This window comes from Haliotis rubra, unplaced genomic scaffold (genome assembly GCF_003918875.1).
Source record: "Haliotis rubra isolate DU_JTF1 unplaced genomic scaffold, ASM391887v1 Scf72, whole genome shotgun sequence".
Taxonomy (NCBI): Eukaryota; Metazoa; Mollusca; class Gastropoda; order Lepetellida; family Haliotidae; genus Haliotis; species Haliotis rubra.
In genome coordinates, this window is record NW_025767435.1 from 1,130,622 (window position 1) to 1,157,250 (window position 26,629).

Genomic DNA, 26,629 nt, shown 5'->3' on the forward strand with positions numbered 1-26,629 from the left:
CCAATTTTTCCCCAGCACGTAGTAAAACGCTTACGTTTTTATTGGAATCGGAAAGATATCACACATGTGGATCGTATGTGTTTGATTCTACTGCGATATGCTGAAATATCGTTGTATAAACCAATATGGCGTAATAGCGAGGAAGGTATCTCTGAATAGAGAAGGTGTGAGGGTGCTGCGGTTTTCGTTAGTCGGGTAATACAAGGGCTTCCTACCGTCTCATTGATGAACATTACCCCACGGCTGTACCTGAGCAATTACCCCACGACTGTACCTGAGCAATTAAGATACTTTGTCACACGGTTACTGCTTAAACTCAGGTAAGTAAAAACATGAGTAATTCTTACACTCGTACATACACCATTTCAGAATGGGTGGTTACATTTCCGTCAAACAAGGGTAGTGCATGATGTTAATCGAGATAAATGTATGTTAGTCACCAAATGTCGACACTCCGTTTACAACACGGAGGCTGTAGGTATATAGGTATGAAACGGGTCTCGTCCGAGCTTTTCTTTTGTTGCATATTTCTCTTTCTCATTATCATCATTTTCAGCATCAGCATCATCATCATCGTCATTGTCATCATCAACCTCATTATCATCATCATCATTGTCATCATTATTATCATCTCCTTTATAATCATCATTATCATCAAAATACAGTCATCACTATCTCCCTCTTCATCATCAGCATCATCACTGTCGTCACTGTCGTCATCATTATCAGCTCCTTAGTCATCATTATCATCAAAATTACAATCATCACTATCCTCCTCCTCTTCATCATCATCATCATCATCATCATCATCATCATCATCATCATCATCATCTTCTTCGTTGCCATTATCACTAGCTCAGTGATCTACATGTATATAGTTGTCATTAGCCTCCCAAGTTAATAATTAATCACTCTTCACTAGATAATGACATCAAAAGGGAATTTTAAATGGATCAACAAGATTCCCAATGTCAGTATTGCCGAATCAATGATCGTATGTTAAACAGAATTGAATATGAATGATTAAAAAGTCATCGAAAAATCGAGCAGAGTCAGAGCGATGTTCTCTACAACACAGTCCCTTTAATGGATCAAAGCGTTGTAAACCCAAATCAGCAACACTTCGTTGGGTCAACACCTCATACAGAAGGTCAATCACCCCTAAGTGGGTGTTGATGGATACTGCAAATATAACGTAGGCTGGATGTATCACTTTTGTTTTTGTGATGCCCGTTATCTCCGTACGTAACATTAACCATATCGCTCTCGCTAACAAGCAGCTGTAGAATGCTTATCGCACGATGTGACAACATAGCTACCACATATATGCATGTACATCGAATGTCAGTCAGATAAAGAGATGCACACTGCCTCAAACTTTACATTCCCGGACTAAGATAAATACTATTTATAGCACATAGATGTATTCAGTCCTAATTATTTCCATGATGGTGTAGGCCAAGGGTGATCTCTTTTGCCTATATTATTAATAAAACTTGCATATCCGTAACATACTTGTTTACAAATGTGACAAAACGGAAATCGCAAACACATATATTCTTTGCAACATAAATTGGTTTTTTTTAAGCTAGATACTATAAACGTAGACATGTGTAGATTGGAATATTACCAATAACGCCAATTACTCTCGTTTCCTTTGAGATCAAAAGCTTGGTGATATCCATACAGGAGGCATGCACATGGGACAGGATCTTGTTATGCTTTGGTTCACACTCATGTCATATGTATAGAAAGCAGGGGTAATACAGACGAGGTATTACAAGCACAGCATCCGTGATGTTGACATAAGACGTCTCCCCGACCTACCACACGTCGTCATGTTCGCAGTTTACAAAATGTAATTTTTGTTTGATATCAAATAGTCTGTGTATCTTTACAATTGCGCGAGAGAAGTAAACAGTGCAAGAAATCCTATACGGTTGGTCTTCTTTATAATCTGCTTTAACAAAATTGTTCATTTTTTTAAAATGATGTTACACTGACGCCGTAGATTGATACTGTATGCAATGGTATGCGAGGCTACACCTATATACGCACACTGAGCCATGACTCTACTTGAGTGTTCGGGGAGCCAAGTAGCTAGTGTGTTCGGCTATTGATTTCCTGGTTCCACTGGTGTGTCTGATCCAGGCTGAATGAAATACAAGCTGATCCCTGTTTATGATGTCAATCACTTGATTGTCGGGTGCTGACTGAATGAAATAGAAGCTGGTCTCTGTTTATGATGTTAATCACTGGATCATCTGGTTCTGACTGGATAAAATACAAGCTGATCCCTGTTTATGATGTTAATCACTGGATCATCGGGTTCTGACTGGATAAAATACAAGCTGAACCCTGGTCATGATGTCGATCACTGGATTGTCTGGTCAAGACTCTAATATTTACACAATATCATAAAGCTGCATCATCGTGCGGTGTTTAACAACAACTCAGCAAAATAACAAATCCAATCCACTTTTGTCCACGACTATTTACCGAAAACGCTCACTGGATTCTGTTAAGATTCTGATAATCGGGACCGGTTATTCTGTCGTTGACCTTTCTGTATTTCAATGGATTAAGAGAAGTCATTTTATGCTAGAATGATCTCAATCATAAAACCTGACCTAGCAGGCGAGTAAAACGTGCCCTGAAACTGGCTAGCCTGCCAATTAGCCCCCAACAGAGACACCCTTTAAGTTTAAAAGCCGAGCATCTGTGACCTTCAATATCGAGAACCAACTTGAATATCAACATAATATAAAAGTCTACAGTAAAGGCAGACATGAATCGATCCTTTCTTAGACTTTTGTTGTATACCCCATTAAAGTGGAAAAGTAAAAAAACACATAAATAATTCTGTCTTTGGACACTTCGTGGATGCTCTTTTACCTATGTCATGAAGTATCACACACTAGACTGCGCAATCATAATGCGCCTACGAAAGTGCTATTTGAACGGGAAGCCCCATCCACATGGATGAAGCCACCGATATAAGCGCTGCCTGTTTAAACAGTTATCCGGGAGATCGGTCCATGCTCCACCTGTTTCATCCACTGTGTATGGTCGTCCTGATGTGTATGTTCTGGGAGTTCGGGATAAAGCCATACCACACGCAAACCGGCTTCACGCAGCCAAGTATACGGACGCTGCTTGCGTGATTATTCAAGGATAGCTTAACTCGAAAAAGACAGGAGTCTCCATATAAACATCGGTTTAGGAGATTGGTGCGCTTGAATTATTGCTGATGATAGTTTTATGCTGCTTTTAACAATATTCTAGTGAGTGAGTGAGTGAATAAGTGGGACGGTGAGTGAGCGAGTGAGTGAGAGAGAGGGTGATTCAGGGGGAGTGAGTGAGTGAGTGAGTTTAGTTTTACGCCGCTTTTAGTGATATTCAAGCAATATCACGTCGGGCGGACAACAGAAATGGTATCGAACCCGGGTCTTCGACGTAAGGAGCGAACGCTTTAACCACTAAGCTACCCTACCACCCCAAGTCAGTCGGGGTGTATGTGAATGAGTGAGTGAGTTCACAGAACTGTAGGAAGTCTACTTCTGCACCAAAATGAACCACAGTAGAGAAATGATTGGGCTGTTTGATGAAATAGTTTTTCTAAATATTTTAAAGTATATAATAGATTCAATCCCTTGGATTCCATTTGTTTGTTTGCTGGGGACTGGCTATATATAGATGTCAGTATGTAACCATGGTAACAGTATGATCATAAATCGACTGGTGGTCATACAAATGGTTTGACCCTTGTGTTAAACGCGCATATACACGTGACATCTTGAAAATATGTCGTGAATAGATGCTGTCTCATCCTCGGCACCCACAGGACATGCAAGACCATTTCAAGTTTACCTGTCACACTTGACCCATAGTATACCTGTCTGACGTGACCCGTGCTATTCGGTACCTATATATATATATGTATGTTAAATGTTATACCCTTGTGTACTGCTATACAAAACTTCACGAAGATCCGGGTTAGAATTGATCTCCAGCAACCCATGCTTATCGTAAGAGTCGACTAAGGGGATCGGGTGGTCAGGCTCGCTGACTTGGTTGGCACATCTCTTTGCGTAGATCGATGCTCACACGTCATCGTATCCCAGTTGCGCAAATTGATGCTCATGCTGTCGATCACTGGATTGTCTGGTCGAGACTCGATTATTCACAGACTGTCGCCATATAGCTGAAATATTGAGTGCGGCGTAAAACTAAACTCACTCACTCACTCATTCAAATCTTCGCGTAACTGTTCGGAACCATTGGGCACTTACTGACGTTACCATGGTGTGTTTAGCAAGCATTTCGCCGCTGAATTATTGATGATACTAATCTTACCGACCCACCTATGTTTACGTATGTGAATTCGGAGTCTTGGGGGTGGTGGGGTAGCCAAGTGGTTAAAGCGTACGCTCGTCACGCTGAAGGAAAGGGTTCGATTCCCCACACGGATACAATGTGTGAAGCCCATTTCTGCTATACCCCGTCGTGATATTGCTGGAATATTGCTAACAGAGGTGTAAACCATATCACTCACTCACTCGGAATCTTGAAGTTAGGAACAGTTTCGTGCCGGAAGGTAGACAGGTATCGCGACGTTAAAACGTTTGACGTCAGACAAGGAACACTTACAAATCTGATAGTCAGACATTGTCTAACTGTGTCTTCAGGTTCGGGTTCGTTGGCCAACTTAAGACAGGTGCTTCTTTAATTACTTTACAAGGACTCTATGTGTTCAGTTCGTCAACTTTTAGTTTAAAAAAGCACGTTGTATAACGTTTGTATTTAAGAAGTACCTAAAAACTACATGCCCTTGTGTGCCGAGGATGAACCATTTAGCCTTGTCCGTAACTTGCTGACCTTGTACCGACACGGTACACAGACATCTGTAGGTAACAGCGTGTTTTTACCAAGTCCTGTGCCTTTCTTGAAAATTACGAGGTTGTTTGCCTACGGTGAGAGTGTGCAGTCGTTTCAAAGTGCTATTTCAAGATGCACTGTCAGAGGCGTTTCTCTCCTCACAACAAGTGTATTGTTAACATAGCTGTTCTTTGATCATCAGGAGGTTTGCTTGGTTTGGGCATCTTTTTGTCAAAACATGCAAACAGTTTGATCTCTGGGGTGGCGACTCCCGGGGCGTGATCAGCATGACTCCTTTGATTTAAGGAAATGTGTTGCGATGGAATTCCTCCTTTTAAAGGTAATACGCGTTTCGTTTTTAGATGTTTCTTACAAATTTCTAAGATGGAACCCCTAGCATCTGGAATTTATGACAACTGAGTTATTGGGGGAAGTTTCATTGAAATCACGTTGATGTGTATTGTAGATCAAAAGTTAGTTGTGTTTTTGCAGCATTGCCCCGCACGTGGTCTCTCTGTCGCACGTACGTATGCGCACATTTTGATAAATACGTTACAAAGCTCTAGATTGCAGGGGGCGGTGGGGTAGCCTAATGGTTAAAGCGTTGGCTCGTCACGTCGAAGACCCGGGTTCGAATCCCCACATGGGTACAATGTGTGAAGCCCATTTCTGGTGTCCCCCGCCGTGATGTTGCTGGAATATTGCTAAAAGCGGCGTAAAACCAAACTCATACAGTCAGTCAGTCTAGATTGCAGGTAGTTCACGTCACTTCCGCTTTATTAAACAGCATCCGATTCAATTAGTGAGGAAACAAGGTTTTCATCTCATGAATTTGAATATGGCAGTTGGTCAAGGGAGATAACTCTGTAGACCCCATTACCCTTAGGATCATTTATATATATATACGTTTTTCATATTGGCCTTCAAACCGCTAGTTGTATCGCGTGCCTTACTCAGTGAATACAGCCATGCATTGCATTGCCTTTGATGTGCTCGTTACAGTTAAGTAGCGGTACCTGGGAAGTCAGGTAACTAATGAGTCTGTTGCAGCTTTGAGGTCTTTTCCTTTTTTCTGTAAACAACACCTGTAATTTTGCTTGACTCATGCTTGTGAATCGAGACAGATGTGCCTTTGAGAACAACCTTGTCAGGAGGATTTCCTATGAAAGAATGCTGAAAGTTTAATCAGGATTTTTTGAAGGTCTATTGGTTCAGGTTGAAGTTACCATGTAACGGGCCACTCATTTATAATGTTCACTAGCGGTCCCGATGTGCTAGTGGATGTGGATGTGGATGTGGAGGAGATTTTCTGTTCCTCCACTAGTCATAGACATTTTAAATGTTAACAGTACCTTTGCATATTTTGTGCATACACACACACTCGCGCGCGCGCCCACGCACGCACACACACACTCGCACATATACACACACGCACACATACACTAAACACCAAAAGAAACGTTACCCTTCTTAAAATCGACTCAAGTGAGGATGAAACTTTCCGCTGCATTGTGATGCGTGGACGTCCACTTCTTGGTCTGTCTATGGTGACCCCAGTCTGTCTGAAGCGCTAAGTCTTATAACCGTGATACGGTGGCATCCGACGGCGTTGGCAACAGCATATGCCGACCCCAACTGCACCATCCCAATGGCTCGCTCTCTCTCTCTCTCTCTCTCTCTCTCTCTCTCTCTCTCTCTCTCTCTCTCTCTCTCTCTCTCTCTCTCTCTCTCTCTCTCTCTCTCTCTCTCTCTCTCTGCAGCTGTTAATCGTGGCATATTTCTCGTACTTGCTTATCATATCATGCATTCTAGGCTCTCTTCATACCCTATAGAATCATTCTACATGTGAAATGGATGCAAATACTGTTTGAATATTGCTACGTTTTGGCGATTGATAGTGCTGTGTCAACAGAAAATGGAAAAATGTTACTTTGCAAACAAAATTGTTCACAAAGATCATTTTAGGTGTTCCTAAACACGTTTTCACAATATCAAAGACACGTTGTACTTGTTTTCACTAATGCAAATCAGCAGAAAATGTTTTAGAAGAGTGAAATCATAGGAATGATTCTTTTACAATTTTACACACTCTACAACAGTTGTTTCTTGCTTTAATACTGACAAAAGTGTGGTTTTAAATGGTTTATCTTCAACCTTTAGTATCAACCTTTCTTTTGGACATCTAAGCTTTCTTGTAAACTAATACCTTCTGACATATCTTAGATAGTTTTTAAGTAATTCATAAATTTTGAGGGTAACGTATCTTTTGGCGTTTAGTGTATATGTATACACGCTCAAGCACACACACACGCACACACATACAAACACGCACACCATCACCAAAACCCCCACGTTTGACACGTGACCACATCGGCAGTATTTCAGACATATCGTGACTAAAACAAGTGACCTTAATAATTGACTTTGTTAGTGACGCCCTGACAATGACATGTGAGTATGTCACCGACATATCCTAGTAATGTTTTACAGTCCTGTTTGTTCCTGTTTGATCACTTACATCACAATGTTTCTCTGGTAAAACGCCAGATTACCTTACAAATCCTCATGTGACATGAAACTGCAATTAATCATGTTCTGGGCTGTTTACTGTTCTCCTTCTAAATGTAGGTCTTAGGTGAAACTCAGCCCAAAGTATTTACTTATATACCTTTCCATTCAAAAGAATACATTTTGTCAAAACCATGACTTTACACACGCACTTACAAACTGCATTTAATCCTGTCCATAAAACGTTGTTCAACCAGGCCATCATCCCTGCACTTTATGCAGGACTTCGGTGTCAGCTGTTTCTTTAAGGGCCCCGAACATGTACATTAAATGCTACACTGGCGAGCACATGGTATACATTTGTAACTTAAATCAAACATGATCACTTTGATAGTAATACGTCGCCGTGCACTTTATTGAAATGGAAATTTGAGATCGACATCCCATGGCTCCTCTAACGCTAAACAAATGCCGCGATATTGTTTGACCTTCGTGACCTTTCCAAATAACCAAATATCTGGTTTTCATCACCACATAAGTCCGACACATTAACTCAAATTACATTACATGCCGTCATTGTAAAATGCACGTGTAATTATTGAAGTTTAGAGTCTATACCATATCCATGGTCAGGGCACGTCTACAGTCACAGCCAGCCCCTACCGAGTCTCAAGTGATGCTATTCCCCGATCTGCCAGAAGTGAGCTCTGCCACGACTCGGGAGAAATGTATACATATGTTCATCACGGATGTATTAAGAATAACACGATATATTCTTTCCATCCGAGCCCAGCACATTGTAAAGAAATTATACAGAATGAAATCTGAGCTGAACACGTAATAAACCAACGTTAAAAACTAGAAAACGAGAAGTTGTAATTTAACGGCGATTCGTGGCATATTGAAATTGTTTATTTGTAGGTGTGAATGTAGGTATTGGCGTATGTCATTGAGAGAGGGAGGGAGCGCTGCCTGGCGCACTTGGTTAAGCTAAACTGTGTAAAAGAACTGACACTTTATCCTCTGATTATGTGTTTAACCTATAAACACACGAGTTTTGTGTCACTTTCTTTATCCATCTACTTGGACGATGTATATGTTATAATCTCACCACAGTTACAGCAGCCCGCTACTCCATCGCCTATCTCACGACGGGATACATCAGTGGCTTATATGCGTTACCTGCCTACAGTAATGCCCGGTATTTATATACAGTAGAACACGGATATAACGAACTCCAAGGGACCAAGAAATTTAGTTCGCTATATCCGTTGTTCGTTATTCACATTTGACCGCCATCTTGGATTATAGAAATGTAGACATTCACAGACATTACCTATATCATGTTGATAAATATGAAGTTTACTTTTATAATGAAATTGAAATAATACAACTACAACTTGAATAAATTGATTTTTTAATGAAAATACACTCTTACATTTATAATGTCCAGATAAACGACGAAACAAGCAAAAACTGAAGCGATTTTTTTTTCCATTTATGACATGTCATAACATGCCCGTGCCTTTTTCTTTTATATTTTCATTTTTATGTAATCAGTCTTTCCGTTCGTTAACATGACACAACAACGGGAAATACCTCCGTTTTCGAAGCTTCGTATGAATAACATGCGAGGCGAGGTATCGTTAGACAGCTCTGGAACATCAACAATATCACTGTACCCTTGCCGAGAGTATTTTCACAGTTGTAAAGAGCGATTTTATTGGATAAAGATGACGGTTTCTAATGACGTTTTTTCGCCACAGTCTGCTATAAGGATCGTGATTGGTCAAATTTAGACACGTGACCTAAGGCAGCCAATCATACTACGGCAATGGAAATAACGTTGTGGCCGATTATTCGGCCTGCAATGTTGAATGGGTTAAACACGATATGTTTGTTTTATTAATTAATTAATGACCATCAAACAATGTTGATTCACCGCCAACAAGATTGATGTATACCGCTAAGTGGCTGAGCTGACACTGAGTGAGTTCGCTAATCACGTCGTTAATTGGGTCTTGGGGCAGTAAATCAGTTCGCTATAGCCGTTAATTCGCTACTCACGAGTTCGTTATTCACGTATAATTTTAATGATATTACAAAGGACTGTTGACGGGACTTTTAAATTTGTTCGCTATATCCGTTTGTACGCTATATCCGTGTTCGCTATAACCGTGTTCTACTGTATCTGTTTGTCACAATGTCATCAGTTACTATTGTGGTGGAAAGAAAAAAACATTCCGAGAAATCAAAATACATTTATATCACAAGGGAGGAGTTGTTATTAAGTTTTAAAATAAACTCGGTTTGTGAAATGTTAAACTTATTTCATGATTATAATACAGGGGCGTAGGAACGGTTTTGGGGAGGGGTGGGGGTGGGCTAATTTATTAAAAGTATTGAAAATCAAAATGAAATTGTAGTTATGGTAAGGTAGATATGGTTTCGTCTTGAAAAATGTGTGGGTCTAAGCCCCCTTGTTCCTACGCCCCCTGTAATATTCGGTATATGTGTGAAAATGTGCGTTCTTAGGACGCGTGTGGCACGGGTGAAATGGGATGCAGCATGGGTGAAATGGGATGCAGCATGCGTGAATGGGATGCAGCATGAGTGAAATGGGGTGCAGCATGAGTGAAAAGGGATGCAGCATGGGTGAAATGGGATGCAGCATGCGTGAATGGGATGCAGCATGAGAGAAATGGGAGGCAGCATGAGTGAAATGGGATGCAGCATGGGTTAATGGGATGCAGCATGGGTGAAATGGGATGCAGCATGGGAAAAGGGATGCAGCATGGGTTAATGGGGATGCAGCATGGGTGAATGGGATGTAGCATGAGCATGGGAGGCAATGAGGAAATGGGATGCAGCATGGGTGAAATGGGATGCAGCATGGGTGAAATGGGGATGCAGCATGGGTTAATGGGATGCAGCATGGGAGGAAATGGGGTGCAGCATGGGTGAAAAGGGATGCAGCATGGGTGAAATGGGATGCAGCATGCGTGAATGGGATGCAGCATGAGAGAAATGGGAGGCAGCATGAGTGAAATGGGATGCAGCATGAGTGAAATGGGATGCAGCATGGGTGAAATGGGATGCAGCATGAGTGAAATGGGATGCAGCATGGGTGAAATGGGATGCAGCATGCGTTAATGGGGATGCAGCATGGGTTAAATGGGAGGCAGCATGAGTTAATGGGGATGCAGCATGCGTGAATGGGATGCAGCATGGGTTAATGGGATGCAGCATGAGTGAAATGGGGTGCAGCATGGGTGAAATGGGATGCAGCATGCGTGAATGGGATGCAGCATGCGTGAATGGGATGCAACATGCGTGAATGGGATGCAGCATGAGTGAAATGGGATGCAGCACGGTCGAAACCGGATGCAGCATGCGTGAATGGGATGCAGCATGAGTGAAATGGGATGCAGCATGAGTGAAATGGGAGGCAGCATGGGTGAAATGGGATGCAGCATGAGTGAAATGGGATGCAGCATGGGTGAAATGGGATGCAGCATGCGTGAAAGGGGTGCGGCATGGGTGAAAGGGGTGCGGCATGGGTTAAGGGGGATGCAGCATGATTGAAATGGGATGCGGCATGAGTGAAATGGGATGCATCATGCGTGAAAAGGGTGCGGCATGGGTTAAGGGGGATGCAGTTTTGGTTAAGGGGATGCAGCATGGGTGAAATGGGATGCAGTATGGATTAATGGGGATGCAGCATGGATTAAGTGAAACCTTAAAGGCCAGAGGAGATATTGCGCGTGTTTAGGTCGATGCAGTGAGGGTACAGTGGGATTCAGTGGAACGCAAGATGAGTTTAAGGGATGCAGCATTAGTTTAGTGGAGTGCAACACGGCAGTATATAATAATAATAATGATTAATGTGTCACAGCCGTTTGTTCATGATCATAAGAGTATATCCGTGTTAAGGCAGCCCATCTTTGAAGAGGGTTTGTTGAATGGAGCTCCCGGAGACAGTTACAAATCAACCGTAAATCACACGAAGGCCATATAACCACACACTTCTTCTTTCTGTGACACAAACTGATGTTCGTGACAAGATGATGGACGGCTACAGACATAAATCACTGTCAACCAGGTCGCACCGGTCTCAGGTCAAGGTCAAGGTCAACCAGGGACTCTCGGAAGATAGCACGTACCTTCCATTTGTTAGGGATCGACCGTTTCTCATTTTTGTCATGTTTGTTTAAATAATGCAATCTCCGCTTATTTCATACTCGTTACATTATATTATCGCCGGTAGTTAGTTTAACAGTCATTACTGTAACTTGGCCTCTTCACATTCTTTTGGTGACTGCAAAAGGCTTGAGACTCAACAAACTGGTTACATACTGGAGCAGCCGGTGGCTTTGGCAATATCGTGTAACCAAGACTACCATCTAATCTCTGAAATGAACCGTGGATATCTAGACTTGCCACATATTCTAGAATCGCATGGGCTTTCTTGGAAATATTTGTTTCAGGGTCTGTATGACTAGAGCTACCTGTGACCCTACCTCGAAATGTACTAATTGAAACGAGGATAATGTATCTAATACAGTTAAGCGCGTAAACTAACATAAACTCTAGGAAATCGTTTATTGTAAATAATTATCTGTTATGAAATTTAATGCAATTTCATTTGTGGAAAATACTTGTTTGTATCTTGCAGACTGGTTTGAGGTGAGGTGAAATTGGGTTTAACGTCGTGCTTGAGAATATTTCGCTCATATGACGACGTGCATGCGTGTGTATGTGTATGTGCGGCTGCTTGTACTAGCCCAGACTTAAGCTGGTTTTATAGTGCTAGCCCACTGAGATACCATGCCGCAGTGAAGCATGAATACCCCACTCAGACACATTATACTGACTCCGAGCCGACCACTCCTTGTTGTACCCATTAATGCCGAGCGCCAGGAAAAGGGCCAACAAGTACCATATTTTAACGTCTTTTGGTATGACGCGGTCGGGGATCGAACCCGCGACCTTCCACTCTCCAGGCGGAGGCTCTAACCACTACACCACGGAGGCGGTCGGTGACTGGTTTGAGTTTATATAAATGTAGACAGTGCTAACTAAAGTACTGTCGGATATGCTAGAAAAATGCTTTTAACCTTAATATCTTTAGAAAGGTGATAAATGTATTATGTTGTCAATATATCAACTCACCTATAGTGTACCTAATTTTTATTTCAATTGATTTAACATTCCCATGCATTTAAAGGGCAGTTTACAGGAGAGAATGTGGTACCAAAACAACAACTTAAGATTGTTCCGGAGTTCAACAACAGAAATCTGAAATAGTCTTTACCTTTATGCTAATAATACAGGTGGTGTAAAAATATGAATCAACGTTTTTCTTAAACAAATAAATGTTGAATGTTTGTGTTACTTTACTTAATTATCGTTTCTTTATTGAAGAAATGTTAATATAAATGTTAAGTCTTGATAAACAATTTTCATGCATGGCACATCTTTATCACAGCGTCCACTATGGCCAACTATTTGCAGACGATTGTTGCAAAGGTTTATAAGTTTTTTGTACTTGAAAAAGACAGAGGTTAACCTTTCATTAGTATAGAAGTAGTTTATTACAGAACTTGTAGAGCTGTTGGTATGTCTTACCAACAAGTTTGTAAACAAATCAGGGACCGTCTCAAAAGCAACACCGGGACGTAAAACCATCCTTGACAACTTTGACAAGGGAGTACTTCGGCGGTCTACAAACTTTAGGAGAAGAAGAATATATATATTCTAAAGAAGCTACACCAGTGACTTCGTTAAATCTTTGGCCAATGTTCACAACTAGATTAAACTGACCGAATTACATCCATATTTTTGCAATGAAATATACTGTTGACATGCAAAACATTTATTAAAACGTTGCACATTTCTACAATCAATCGATAAGATAACACAAGTGATAGGATTCTTTCCAATGTACAGTAATTCGTATGTTTATTTCACAACAAACACACATACACAAATGATCCCTTACATAACAAATACGTATACTATATGTACACATATTCAACATTTTGAAGAAAACATCTATTGAGATGACCCCTCGCCCGAGCGCGTGCTCAGGTGTCAATTTCACCTGGCGATACCGTGCATGCTGATGACGTAACACGGGCAGTTAATGTTTGTATCAAATAACGTCCCACTACCCCTTATTTTTCTAAGTTTTTTGTATTTTCATCAGTAAAAACGCATTTTAGGGCATGTCTCAAAATATATTCCCTCGGTCTACATTAGGTAGATGTTTCTTAAAGTGATATTTGTTATTTAAGTAACTGTAATACCTCTGAATTTTAAATATAAGTCAAAAAGCATTTTTCTAGCATTTCCGACAGTACTTTAACTACTTTCTTCTCTACTAAAATCTGTACTATGCTAAGTCAGGTGATGTATCATAACCTGTCATTTCAGTTCAGTGCACTTCCTGGGCTATCCTATTACCTAAAAAGGGGTGATGAGGAGTTGTTGTTTTAACAATGTGTGATAGTATTGGGGTGTGAAAGTTTTGGGAATGTGGAATAAGGATGAGGATAATGTATCTCTAACGAAAATACCGTTCAACACGGAAACTAACAAAAACACTAATACATCGGGTTTTTTTAAACAATTATCTGTTATATATTTTAATGCCATTTAATAAGTGGTATATCCTTAGCTCAACTTGTTTGTATCATGTAGACTGGTTTGAGTTTATTTCAACATAGATATTCGCTAGTCACTATACAGTTGTAATCTCAATAATGTTAAGGGACGGTGGGCTAGTCTAGTGGTTAAAGCGTCCGCTCGTCACGCCGAATGCCCAGGTTCGATTCCCCTGTCTACATGTCTACAACGAGTGAATCCCATTCCGGGTGTCCCTGTATTGATATTGCTGGAATATTGTTAAAAGCGGCGTAAAGCAATACTCATTCACTCAATCACGTCAGTGGGGCTGCACACGGATCGCCTCGATCTCGCGACATTTCGGATTAAACCGAGCGCAATGAAGTTCTCACACAGCCTATTGTATTGACGACTAGATGTTAAGAAAACGATTCAATTCAGCCGGACAAGTCTTAAAACCAATTAAAATCAAGAGTACATGACCTCTGCTCCGCTTTAACAATTTTCCTCCTCAATGCCTGGCAGTCGATCTTGGGGTAAAATGACGTCATCACCGGTCGACCCTTTAGAGCAACTTTCAGAGAACTTCATTGAACGCTCATAATACTTTCAGCGATTAAACGTGTTCAACTTTTGATCACCCCGCTATGAAACTGGCAAACGAAACGAAACAATTTGTGGACTTGACCATGACAGATGGACGCGGTCGGCATTGTTAGTCGCCGTCCCTATTGTTATTCTGTGGGTCGAGCACTTAGTACAATGATGAGTAAATTCAAAGTAGTTTGAACCAATTGATATGTGGCTCTGAGAAGGCAGAGAAACCTCATTCAAGATTAGTTGTATTAATAAGATTCGCAATGAAGCTTGCTGCATGCTTCTCGAAATAGGCATCAAGACCCCTAATTTGTGGAAAATCAAAATATGGGCTTGTTGTCTTGCGTAACTAAACAATGAGACTGAAGATTGAGATTATCCGCTTTGGAAACGGCATAATTCTGCTCTAGCAGAACATGTAACATGTAACAAACAAATGATGGGACAACCCTGTCACCAAATTATGTCAAAGTTTACAGATCCCATATTTAGATACCTCTCTGAAAAATAATTAAATTAGATAACGGTTCCTCATTAAGGGGACCCTGGGATGATAGAGGGATACTGAATACAGATGAGCTGAGAAGGTAAATATGTTTAAAGGTCGAACACAGTGTTCGTACCTTTTCACAGAAATCAAAGCGGTATTCTAGCAAAGTTAATGCAATTACCCTTCCCACCAGAAACCGAAATTGGTATTCAGTTCCCCTTACATAAGAATATCTATAAATGTAATCAAATTGCGATAGAAGATTACACTTTGTTACATGTACATTTTGTTTATTCTTCAGCTTTAAGATCTCGTCTTAGGACATTGTCCTCAGACATTAGGTCTGATTGTCGACATTAACACCCAGGGACTTGTCAATAAATATATTACCAATGCTTGGCGATTGCTGCAATCTCGGTATAACAGATATAAACAAAGCAGGAATGTATTCACCGAAGCCATTCAGATAACTGTACACTTTAGCAGTGACAATATTGACCAACCATTGTCTGGCTCTGAACGTGTTAATAACACATTCAGAACTCTGATGTTTGTAGAAAGTTTGTCGTAGATCAAAGAATTTCTCTGTAATGCACTCCCAATAAGTTATATATCAATTCTAAAAGCAAAGTTAGCCATTCGCGGAAGTTAATTGAAGAGAATCACAATCTAGATATAGTACAATAGATCATATCTTCATTCTCCAAACTGGTTTTCAACATTTCAACATCTATCAAACGTGATAGGTTCTAAATCAACGTATTTAACACTTTTCCACGTGTTTTGGGTATGTTTGGTACTATGGAAGCGTATTTGGGCCACAATCTAAATGTATTATCACATACATAGGAGATACTAACATCTACACCCCACTTTTCCACCGTGACCGTTTTCTTTGAAACCGGAGCAATTAGCTCATGCTAGTGATGTTGGGAATTCTATATCAACACATCAACACATATACTCTCTTCTGATTTGAAACAAAAACAGAATTCAGTTGTATGGTATTTCAAAGAAAAACATGTCGACATTTAAAGTAAACAAAGTTGGATGTTCTGCGATGCACATTAACAAGATGAAGTGTAAGGGCAAACACTCGGGTCGTTAAGAACCTCGGTAACACCACGTCGTTTAATGCAAGTTTTTTTTAAACTTTCTTTTCAGCCCTCAAAGACCACCCGTTGTGGGGCACCATTCGATCCCCTTAAACATTTTTCCCATGTTTTTCGTATATATAGTTAACCCTATGCGTAAATGTCTTCTCTGATCAACAATATCGAAAAAACAACAGAAGCACACGGGTTAAGTCATTAAAAGCACGTGCGGCAGATTCCCCTGGTGATTTTTTATGTGGATGTTGGTATTTCGACGATACGCATGTAAACACTGCACCTCTACGGATTAGATTTCTCTGAGTAATTAGATAAAAGCCTGCCTCATCCATTGTCAAATGCACCCCCTCCGACAGCTGACACTGCAAGGAGTTTTCTGTGTTACGTTTGTTATCAGTTCCTCCACAGTGCCGTCAAGCACTGCCAAGGAGTTTGTTTGTTTTGATGTATAAATACCAAATTTAAGCGGAAGTTGCGCTGTGATTCTTCCAGGAACTATTTCCTGACACCGTACCTTTCCCTTATCAACTATTATGTCACGTGTGTATACGGCGGTGAATCTATGGCAGAGTGTACTGTTGTTTGAAATCTGTTTAAGCCGCTGGAGAAATATGCGATAAACAACGAGGGAAAACACACCTTTTCAAGGATTGTCAGTATGTTATCCACAACCTTGATTTGTCTTTATGAGACTCGTATTTTTCGATTCATGATTATATGTGCGTACTCCAGATTGTTAAGGAAACTCATATAGATATATATGTCAGTATGCACATGGACGATTATGGCCCATGATTCATAATCATATAAACCCAATTACGTAGATCGATGCTCATGCTGTTGATCACTGGATTGTCTACTCCAGACTCGATTATTTACAGATCAGACCACCGCAATATAGCTTGAATGTTGCTGAGTGCGACGTTAACCAAACAAACAAATCAATAATAATATATAACCTATACAATTCACATCACCCAACACCGCTTGTTTCGAATTCGAGTCTTAATTTCTTCACATGCTATAAACACTTCTACATAAACTCCCTTTATCTTACCAGTGTCCAAACTTCATATCGGTTTATGCTGTATCTTTCTTTCGGGGCGGTGGGGTAGCCTAGTGGTTAAAGCGTTGGCTCGTCACGCCGAAGACCCGGGTTCGAATCCCCACATGGGTACAATGTGTGAAGCCCATTTCTGGTGTCCCCCGCAGTGATGTAGCTGGAATATTGCTAAAAGCGGCGTAAAACCAAAACTCAGTCAGTCAGTCAGTATCTTTCTTTCATTGGCTGAAATGGCGACATTCAAGTGGTCAAAGACGTTGCTCACGTGGTCGTATACACGGGTATCAACCCTCCCTCCAACCCCACTGACTGGAATAAGTCACTCACTCCACACATACGTTCACACAGCCGTACTCGTCGAGATAAGGGGCGTAAGACGTGTAAAACTTCGATAGATACCGCCTATGTTTTTTTGTCGTTGTTGCTGTTGTTTAACGCCGCACTCAGCAATATTCCAGCTATATGGCGGCGGTCTGTAAATAATTGAGTCTGGACCAGACAATCCAGTGATCAACATCATGAGCATCGATCTGCGCAATTGGGATACGATGACACGCCGGGTATGTAAAAACTCGAGTAAACAGTAATGAAATACGTTGGCCACTCCAGCCTATAGTTTCAGGCATTTCATGATCGGAGTTTACCGTTACATTCGCTGAAGGAAACATTCACGGTATTTCCATACTGAAGTAATAAGCTAACTGATATTCCTGTGGGTCGTAACGTCTTTAAGGTTTGAAGTACAACTCCATAAGACTTGAAAAGTTAAATACAGCATGCCTGTTCCCGTGTTTTTTAAGAAGACTCATGCCTGTTAAGATTTGCAGATGTAAGGAGTTCTCCGGGAAATACGATGTTATTAATGTCGGTGCATTGATGGGGTGGGCGCCGTGTAAGACGGGAATGGGGCGGGGCTGGCTTACGACCACTGGTGCTGGAAGTACGTTATTTATGTTGAAGACATTGTGTAATTCGATAACTCATGCAGCAGATGTCAAAACTGCAGTGTTTAGCGCTCGTACTTAATCCAACACGTATTAACGCCTGCGCCAGTGTCCTCTCGCCAACAGGTGGACCGGATTTGATAATTCTGCAATTTTTTCACCAAAGGAAAAATATCGTGATTTTTATACGCGTCCAGCTTAAATGATTTAAAACCAATTAGCACAAGTGCTATTAAGACCACGGTTACTTGGTCCAATGTTTTAACTGTGAACGTTAACGGCGAAAGTACAAGGAAGTTGGATTGATCTTAATCCGACGTATTTGGTACTTTGTCGTTAAAGAAGAAAATACACGATTTTGGCCAACTTTCATCTCTCTGTATTTTTCAGCGAATTACCACACGTGATGTTGGAAATCACACTTTCTTTGTCAGATTATTCTTCCACCATTTTGTCTGTCTCGACAGCGGCTAATGTCAACACTAACTCACGATGAATAATGAATCACTGCCCTATGAATGTTAATGAATGGTTCGTGCTTTCGGTATTCGGATGTCCCGATGTTTGTGAACTTCGATCTGTTTGTGAACTTCGGATGTCCCGATCTGTTTGTGAACTTCGGATGTGCCGATCTGTTTGTGAACTTCGGATGTGCCGATCTGTTTGTGAACTTCAGATGTGCCGATCTGTTTGTGAACTTCAGATATCACGATCTGTTTGTGAACTTCAGATGTCCCGATCTGTTTGTGAACTTCGGATGTCACGATCTGTTTGTGAACTTCAGATGTCACGATCTGTTTGTGAACTTCAGATATCACGATCTGTTTGTGAACTTCAGATGATGTCTTCAGATGTCACGATCTGTTTGTGAACTTCGGTGCCTGATCTGTTTGTGAACTTCAGATGTCACGATCTGTTTGTGAACTTCAGATATCACGATCTGTTTGTGAACTTCAGATGTCACGATCTGTTTGTGAACTTCGGATGTCCCGATCTGTTTGTGAACTTCAGATGTCACGATCTGTTTGTGAACTTCAGATGTCACGATCTGTTTGTGAACTTCAGATGTCACGATCTGTTTGTGAACTTCAGATGTCACGATCTGTTCCTTTTTCTTGTGAGATGTACTGGAGATATCAGGAAACAGCTGTGAGAAAATGATTCCTGCTTAGTGGAAACTTTCCTCTGGACTGGTAGCAAAGTGGTTTTAACGTTCTTTCGACACGTCAACACATGGGTACAATGTGGAGCCTAATTCTTGTCTCCGCCGTCGTGATGTTGCTGGAATATTGCTAAAAACGGCAGAAAAACATGCTCGCTCACCCTTTATTGCTATTCCAGGAGTCTGACCTAGGTCTTTCCAGTATAACCGCTGCCATTCCGACCGAGACCTATTCCCAGTGGAACCCTTAAAGAGTAACTGGTGTGGGAGTGCGGCTGAAGAATCCAATGTCTAACATACTGACTTGCAGAGTCTGTGTATGTCTTCAGATATATGGCACTTGGGAATATGCCTTAATATTGGAAACATATCTCAGCGTTTCAGTTGGAAGAATAAAGGAATATATTCCAAGTAAGACGACACCGCTAGCATCAGCCGAATGCAGGAAGCGATCAAAGACATGAGCTATTTCTTGATTTGATAAGTTGTTGATTTTGTAAGCACGTCAAAGTTTATCACCGGAAAAGGTGTACAAGCATTGCCAGGAGTTCAGTGGGGATATGGTGCTTATATATTCTAGCTTCTATGGATGTCAGGATGCAGGCGAGTTGAGTTGGGGAGGTTTACAGGCCGAGAATTTTTTGGTTCAGAGAGGGGAGTCGTGTTAAATTTGTTTGTTGTCTTACGCTGTCTGTTACAATCAAACACCGCTGTGTCGAAGTTGAAGGGACTTACGTAAATTCTTCGTATCATCCGAGGTTCCACCACAAAATGATGACTTAAGCAGAAATACGTAGGACTCAGCTTTTACTTCGAGTCCTACGTAAGTTGGACACAATCGCCAAATGATGACTTAAGCAGAAATGCGTAGGACTCAGCTTTTACTTCGAGACAAAGGAGTTCGAGACAAGGGAGTTTTACTGTATGCTCCAGTGTTGTGGTGATGTCACGAGTCCAGCCTAGTCCAGTGGTTGATATTATGACCACCGTCCAGATTGGATGGCACGCCGTAACCCTTGTCACTGGCCACCTAGTCTATTCAGTCGGCACGAGAAGATACGGGTTACAACTGGTCTTCAGGATCCCATGCTTGTCGTAAAAGGCGATTAACGGGATCGGGTGGTCAGGCTCGCTGACTTGGTTGAAACGTGTCATCGTATCCCCATAGCGCAGATTGATACTCATGCTGTTGATCACTGGATTGTCTGGTCCAGACTCGATTATTTACCGCCATACAGCTGGAACATTGCTGATTGTGGCGTTAAAGAACAAACAAACAAAACAAATAATTCAATAGCGTCTTACGTTTGTAGTCCTTTCCTAAACTGTGTTTTATCGGGGTAGCAGGGTTGGGAGCGTTGTTTAATGCATAAAGGGAAGGATACATGATTTTAAAAATAAAATAAACATTTTAAAATCATCTTGCCCCTCCTTTCGAAAAATGGAAAAATGCTTTTTCAAAAGCGACTGTGACCGGTTCTCCACCAAGAATATGGCAGAGTAATATTCGTGGCTGAGACTGCAGTCAGTTTGGTGTATACAGATAGGGTATACATAGGCAATACAAGGGGAATACAGCTGTTATACATGTGTATATAGTAGGTATGTGTATACAGATGGGGTGTACATCGGCAATACAAGGGGAATACAGCTGTTATACATGTGTATACAGATAGGGTATACATAGGCAATACAAGGGGAATACAGCTGTTATACATGTGTATATAGTTGGTATGTGTATACAGATGGGGTGTACATAGGCAATACCTGGGGAATACAGCTGTTATACATGTGTATATAGTTGGTATGTGTATACAGATGGGGTATACATAGGCAATACAAGGGGAATACAGCTGTTATACATGTGTATATAGTTGGTATGTGTATACAGATGGGGTGTACATAGGCAATACAAGGGGAATACAGCTGTTATACATGTGTATATAGTTGGTATGTGTATACAGATGGGGTGTACATAGGCAATACCTGAGGAATATAGTTGTTATACATGTGTATATATGCAAATTTGACGTCTTTACTGACAAAGTTGTCTTCTGTTGTTTGTGATATGTAAGTGATATGATGTTGTTTTCTTACCCCTGGAAAAAAGTTTGACGAAAGCGTAACTCATGAAGATAAGCCGCCCCCTCCTACACACTGTTTTTTTCATCCTCAAAATTCGGCTTATAGACAATAATATACGGTAAGCCTGGATGACAGAAATCCAGATATCCGGATGTTCAGTTATCCGGACGAAGGTGGTGTTGTCGGTTGTGTGTACAGCTGGGTACTGGAACATACAGCTGATATACAGGTATGGTGTGGTGGAGCAGCTGGATGAAGCATCGAACCCGGATTATTTCACACTGCAGAGTTGTTTGTACATTCAGTTTTACATCCATCATCTCTACGTGTCTTTTACTCTGTTTTCAGACCACCGATCAAGGTCACTGAGGAACAGAACAGCCCATCAGCGCCCAAACACAACAGACGTTTAACAGTTTGAAGAGGCAATTCCCTAAACATAAGTCACCGGTATATGGCATCTTATGACAAACCGACGTATCTGCGAGACAGTATCTAAAACAAACGTATCTTTATGAGACAAGTTCGACCTAACCATTCGTCATAATCCCGAGTGTAGGGGACCTTTCGGGCGTTCAACGCTGCTGGAACATATCATTCATTCCCGTCCGTGCAGCGACGGTGAATGAAGCAGGCTACTCCCACTAGCGCTCAGTCAGCGGACTTATGAAGCATGGCCGCTTCCGATCCACGAGTGACATCTATAGTATCAACGACCCTACTTACACTACTGCTCTCAAAGAATTCTGAAGTAAAATCAAAGACGGTTCTAGCGAACGTCCAATTTTTTTCACCCGGAAAATTTGATTGGTTTGATAGCTTGAACACATGTTTTCGTTTCAAATCTTTGAGGCTCTTTAAATATGTGGTGTTGACACTATAAATAAGTCGAACGACTAATTAGGATGCCAGATTGGCACCTAGCCCCATTTCCCACGATTATTTCAAGGTTTCATTACAAAATTCAAAACGCAAGGATTTTTTTGTCGCCGTTTTGTATACGTGTTTGCAAAAACCGCTCCCGCGAATAGAGCTTGAGTGTATAGTCAAGCCGGCTGGTAGGCCGCGTTGTCGACGGGCCATGCTTACAGTTACCGAGCTCAGTGAAGTAGTCAGCCTACAGGCGGAACGCGGGTAGCCTTCCAGATGCTTGCGATGTCGCTCCTCGCCACCTCCATGGCATGTGTAACGGTACAGCTACAGTGACCACTTCTTACACTAGCAGCATGGCCAGACCAACTCTGGCTCATGTCATACACGTGGCCAGTGCCCTGGTGTTTTTGACAGGGATGACATCGCTGTTGATAAGTTTTGGACAAATGAGATCAAAGGAGGGACCAGGCAGTGCTAATGCAAGGCGTCGCGTGCCTAGATCATTGGAAAGGCTTCACCCTGACGACGTCGAAATGATCTACATGCAAGGAATATTCTCGTCTCTGATGAATGCTACCATACAGAGGAGCGACGACGATGCCTTGATGCATTTGCTGCCGGCGTTGGAAAAATTTGAAAATGTCATTGTTGAAGAATCTCGAAAAATTAGGACTGCACTGAAAGACCATGACAACAGGATAAACTATTTAGAAGCTTTTGTTGCTAGGCAAACAGTTGAAGATGTTCAAAATACCCAGGAAATCCACCCAAACAAAGTGGCTACAGGCACGGCTAGGATAAAGGTTGTGTCAAAGGGCAAGGACAGGAACGAGGTATTGAAAGAAGAAAGAAAACCCAAGAAAAAGGGTAAAGAGTTTAAAGATACTTCAAAGAGTTTTTCTGTGGATGTGGAGATTGTCAAAAATGAAACTCTGGTTGTAAATGTGGTGAAAAACGACACGGTTGTCATTGACGATGTAAAAAGTGATGCATTGTTGAAAAATGATACATTGTTGAAAAGTGACGGCCTGTTGAAAACGGATACTGTTTTAAAAAATGATTCGGTGTTGAAAACGGATACAGTGTTGATAAAGGATACACTGTTGGAAAATGACACATTGTTGGAAACGGATATTTCATGGAAAAATGATACTGTGTTGAAAATTGATACTTTGTTTGGGAATGATACTATGTTGAAAAATGAGACGGACGAGGATATTGTGTTGAACAGTGTAACACCTTCAGCGAATCTTACAGATATTTCAGTGGTTGTGAATGAAACAGAAGCGGGTTTTTGGGACAACACGCCGGGTAAGGGAAATAACTCTATCGACACAACGAATGCAACCGTTTCGACACATGAGCCAGATAATGACATGGAAAATGTCACAAGCGTCCCCACGCCCCGGACCTCCCCAGACGAAATTAACGCTATTACCATGCCAGAAACAACAATAACAACAATCGCAGCTACAACAACAACACTCATGCCGGCGAGGACAGAAAAAGTTACCATGACAACTGCACAAACAGTGCCGTCGACTACCACGCCAACAATGGGCGTACTATCACTAGAGAGGATTGTGTCGGATCTTCAAAAGAAAGTCGACCGACTGGAAAAATCGAGGTCAGGTGTAAGGTCAGGAAACAATAATTATAAGAAAAAGTTGAAAAGCATTGAGAAAAATGTGTCAACAATGAAACGTAAATATAGGAAGATGCGCAATCGCATTAACTCGCAAAACGGTAAAATAGCCGGTTTAGAGATATTGCAAAGTGTAGCGTATAGCGATATGCCTATGAACGTTATGGCTGAATATGAAGCCAAAAAAGCCATGATTATGCGTCTTGATAAGATGGAGAGACGCTTGAGTAACTACAGGGACATGGTGATCAGGAACAGACACGAGATACGGGATCTCAATGGATTAACGTCCAAACATGAACACTATGTGAGTGAGCTGCAGTCGGGGTCGGACCGGTTTGAACATAAGACCAGAGAAATGATATCCAACATGCATGGCTTAGAACACAGTATGGGAAACCTATTCAATTCATTGAACGGTTACATGAGCGACATTCGCTGGGAGATCCGTGTTATGCTTGACAGAGTGTGCGGAGATAACCATCTTCATTGCTGATATATCTTACATACATGTATTTATTAATTTGTGCATTCGCGGGGGTGTGTCGTTCATCTCGTGCCACATCCTTACCTCTGTAAAGTGCCACGCTGGTCAGACCTAAATGTGTATACAATGGTCATGCGTGGAAATAATTGTGTTCAGTACAAGCACGGAATTCATATTCTCTGGAAGAAAAGCGTGTGTTGTGTATATGCCTTTATAAAATACGAGTGGTGCTAGCTTTGGTCAAAAATACCAGAGGATGGCTTCAATTATGGCCATATCAGATGCCCTTTTCTCTTTGGGGCACATAGAACAGGAAGAGAATGTGCTTATGATAACAGTTTAACACATGTCGATATGCCGAGGCCAAGGGTCAATCCTGTCACATTGTTGCTACTGTGTGGCACAAATTGTGGAAGGTATGTGTGTTCGTCGCCATACTGGCGACATATTGTGACGTACACTATGACGTCAGTAGATGACGTATATATGACGTCACTGAGTGACGTGGCGTGTATGTATGAATGTGTCATTCGGATGGGTCCACATCGTAGTATATAGATTGTGTACGTCTCCTTGCCAATACGGATTGTGTACGTGTGTCCTCTCGAATACGGATTGTGTACGTCTGTCCCAGTGAATATTGATCTGCAATGCAATGCTGACACCTATTTATAGCGCGCATACCACAAACAGTTCCATGATCTGTACCATCGCCAAAACATTGTCAGGAAAATTAAACCGGAAGTTCCGTGCAGGATGTTCTGATGGCTGCGGGCAATGCTTTAATAGAACAGTTGACATAGCTTCAACTCGGAATCAAATACCTCGGGAACAGCAAGACTGAGAATGCAAGAAACGTGTTGTTCATTTTCACACACTATACAGACTTACTGTAGCGGTAGAGCGGGACGGTGACAGCTAGTGTTTGCAGGTCCTGGTTTTAAATGCACGAATTGTTGTACAGGTCAGGCGACCAAGGTACATTGAGGTATGCCAGTCAACCAGACACAAATAAGCACATGTGGTTTCATTAATGCTATTTTCTCAGCATTGATGCAAATTGCCTGAGGTAAAAGCAAATAGGTTCTCAATAATGTTTTATGAATGTCCAAATCGGTTCAATCTTGATTTGACCCGCTGCGTTCAGCAAAGTAAGCACAGTGACAGCTGCAAGTTGAATTTGGTTCTAATTCGCTAGAGGAAAAGCTGAATGTATGTTATTATGTATCCTTTTCTAAGTGTGTTAGTTTTCCAGATGTCGGGACGTGTAACTATTTGTGAATGAAGAAGTTTTCTCATCAAGGAAGTATTAAGATATAGCATTACTTGGAGTTAGCTCAAGCGAGGCGTGGAGGCGGTAGTCTCTAAACTGAGGCTTTCTAAAAAAAATACAGCTTTTCAAATGGAGTCATCCACCCGGAAACGCTTAGGTACAGGTCTGGTATACGGAATTTTGGAGGTACCATACCCACTCCAGAAATTCATCTCGTTCCGCTTCAACGCCCACGCCGGGAGTAAAAAGGAATGTCCTGATTTCTGCTGCACCTCCACAATGGACTTTAACCTTTACAAGCCTCTTTTCCATCAGCTCGTCAACCAACCGTTGTCCAGAACGAGGCTACAAGGCAAGTCTGTTTTTCTACTTAAACCTCTTTTTTATTGCTTGTGAATAACTCCTTTTTAGTGCAAATGAAGGGTTTACCATCCTTTGCATGGACCAAACTGGACACGTTTTGTTCCAGTGTGACCCAAAAAGGTATTCGGTAACGTCATGTGACGTCGCCGGCTGAACGACTTACTCAGCATTGGATTTTGCCGATTAAGCACAATATTGCTGCAGTTCTGCCCTTGCTTGTATCTACATATCTCACAATATGTTGACCTCGTTTCAGAGAGCTATTTCCCATTAGAGAAATTCTTTCTTTTAGGGTTAATAAACCTGTTTGCTTTACTTATCGTAAATGACCTGAAAATTGAGAATGTTATTCTCCGCAACGGGACAATAATCGCACGAGATGCCATTGTTTTATGACATGTTTTGTTTCACACACATATATTACATATCATCAGGAATCAGCTATCACGTTGCGCAATGGTAGGGGGAATAATGGGTGGCACATGAAGGTACATTAAGTGGTACATAAAGGTACATAAAGGT

The 26,629-nt window shown here is 41.4% G+C and overlaps 1 protein-coding gene across 1 annotated transcript; it reads left to right on the plus strand.

Moving 5' to 3' along the window:
- Nucleotides 1-256: 256 nt before the first annotated feature.
- Nucleotides 257-26,091, plus strand: LOC124259414. Its single transcript, XM_046693556.1, has 2 exons — nucleotides 257-320; nucleotides 21,815-26,091. The coding sequence occupies exon 2, from the start codon at nucleotides 22,648-22,650 to the stop codon at nucleotides 24,478-24,480; it is 1,833 nt and encodes a 610-aa protein (XP_046549512.1). The 5' UTR covers nucleotides 257-320; nucleotides 21,815-22,647; the 3' UTR covers nucleotides 24,481-26,091.
- The last annotated feature ends 538 nt before the right edge of the window (nucleotides 26,092-26,629 follow it).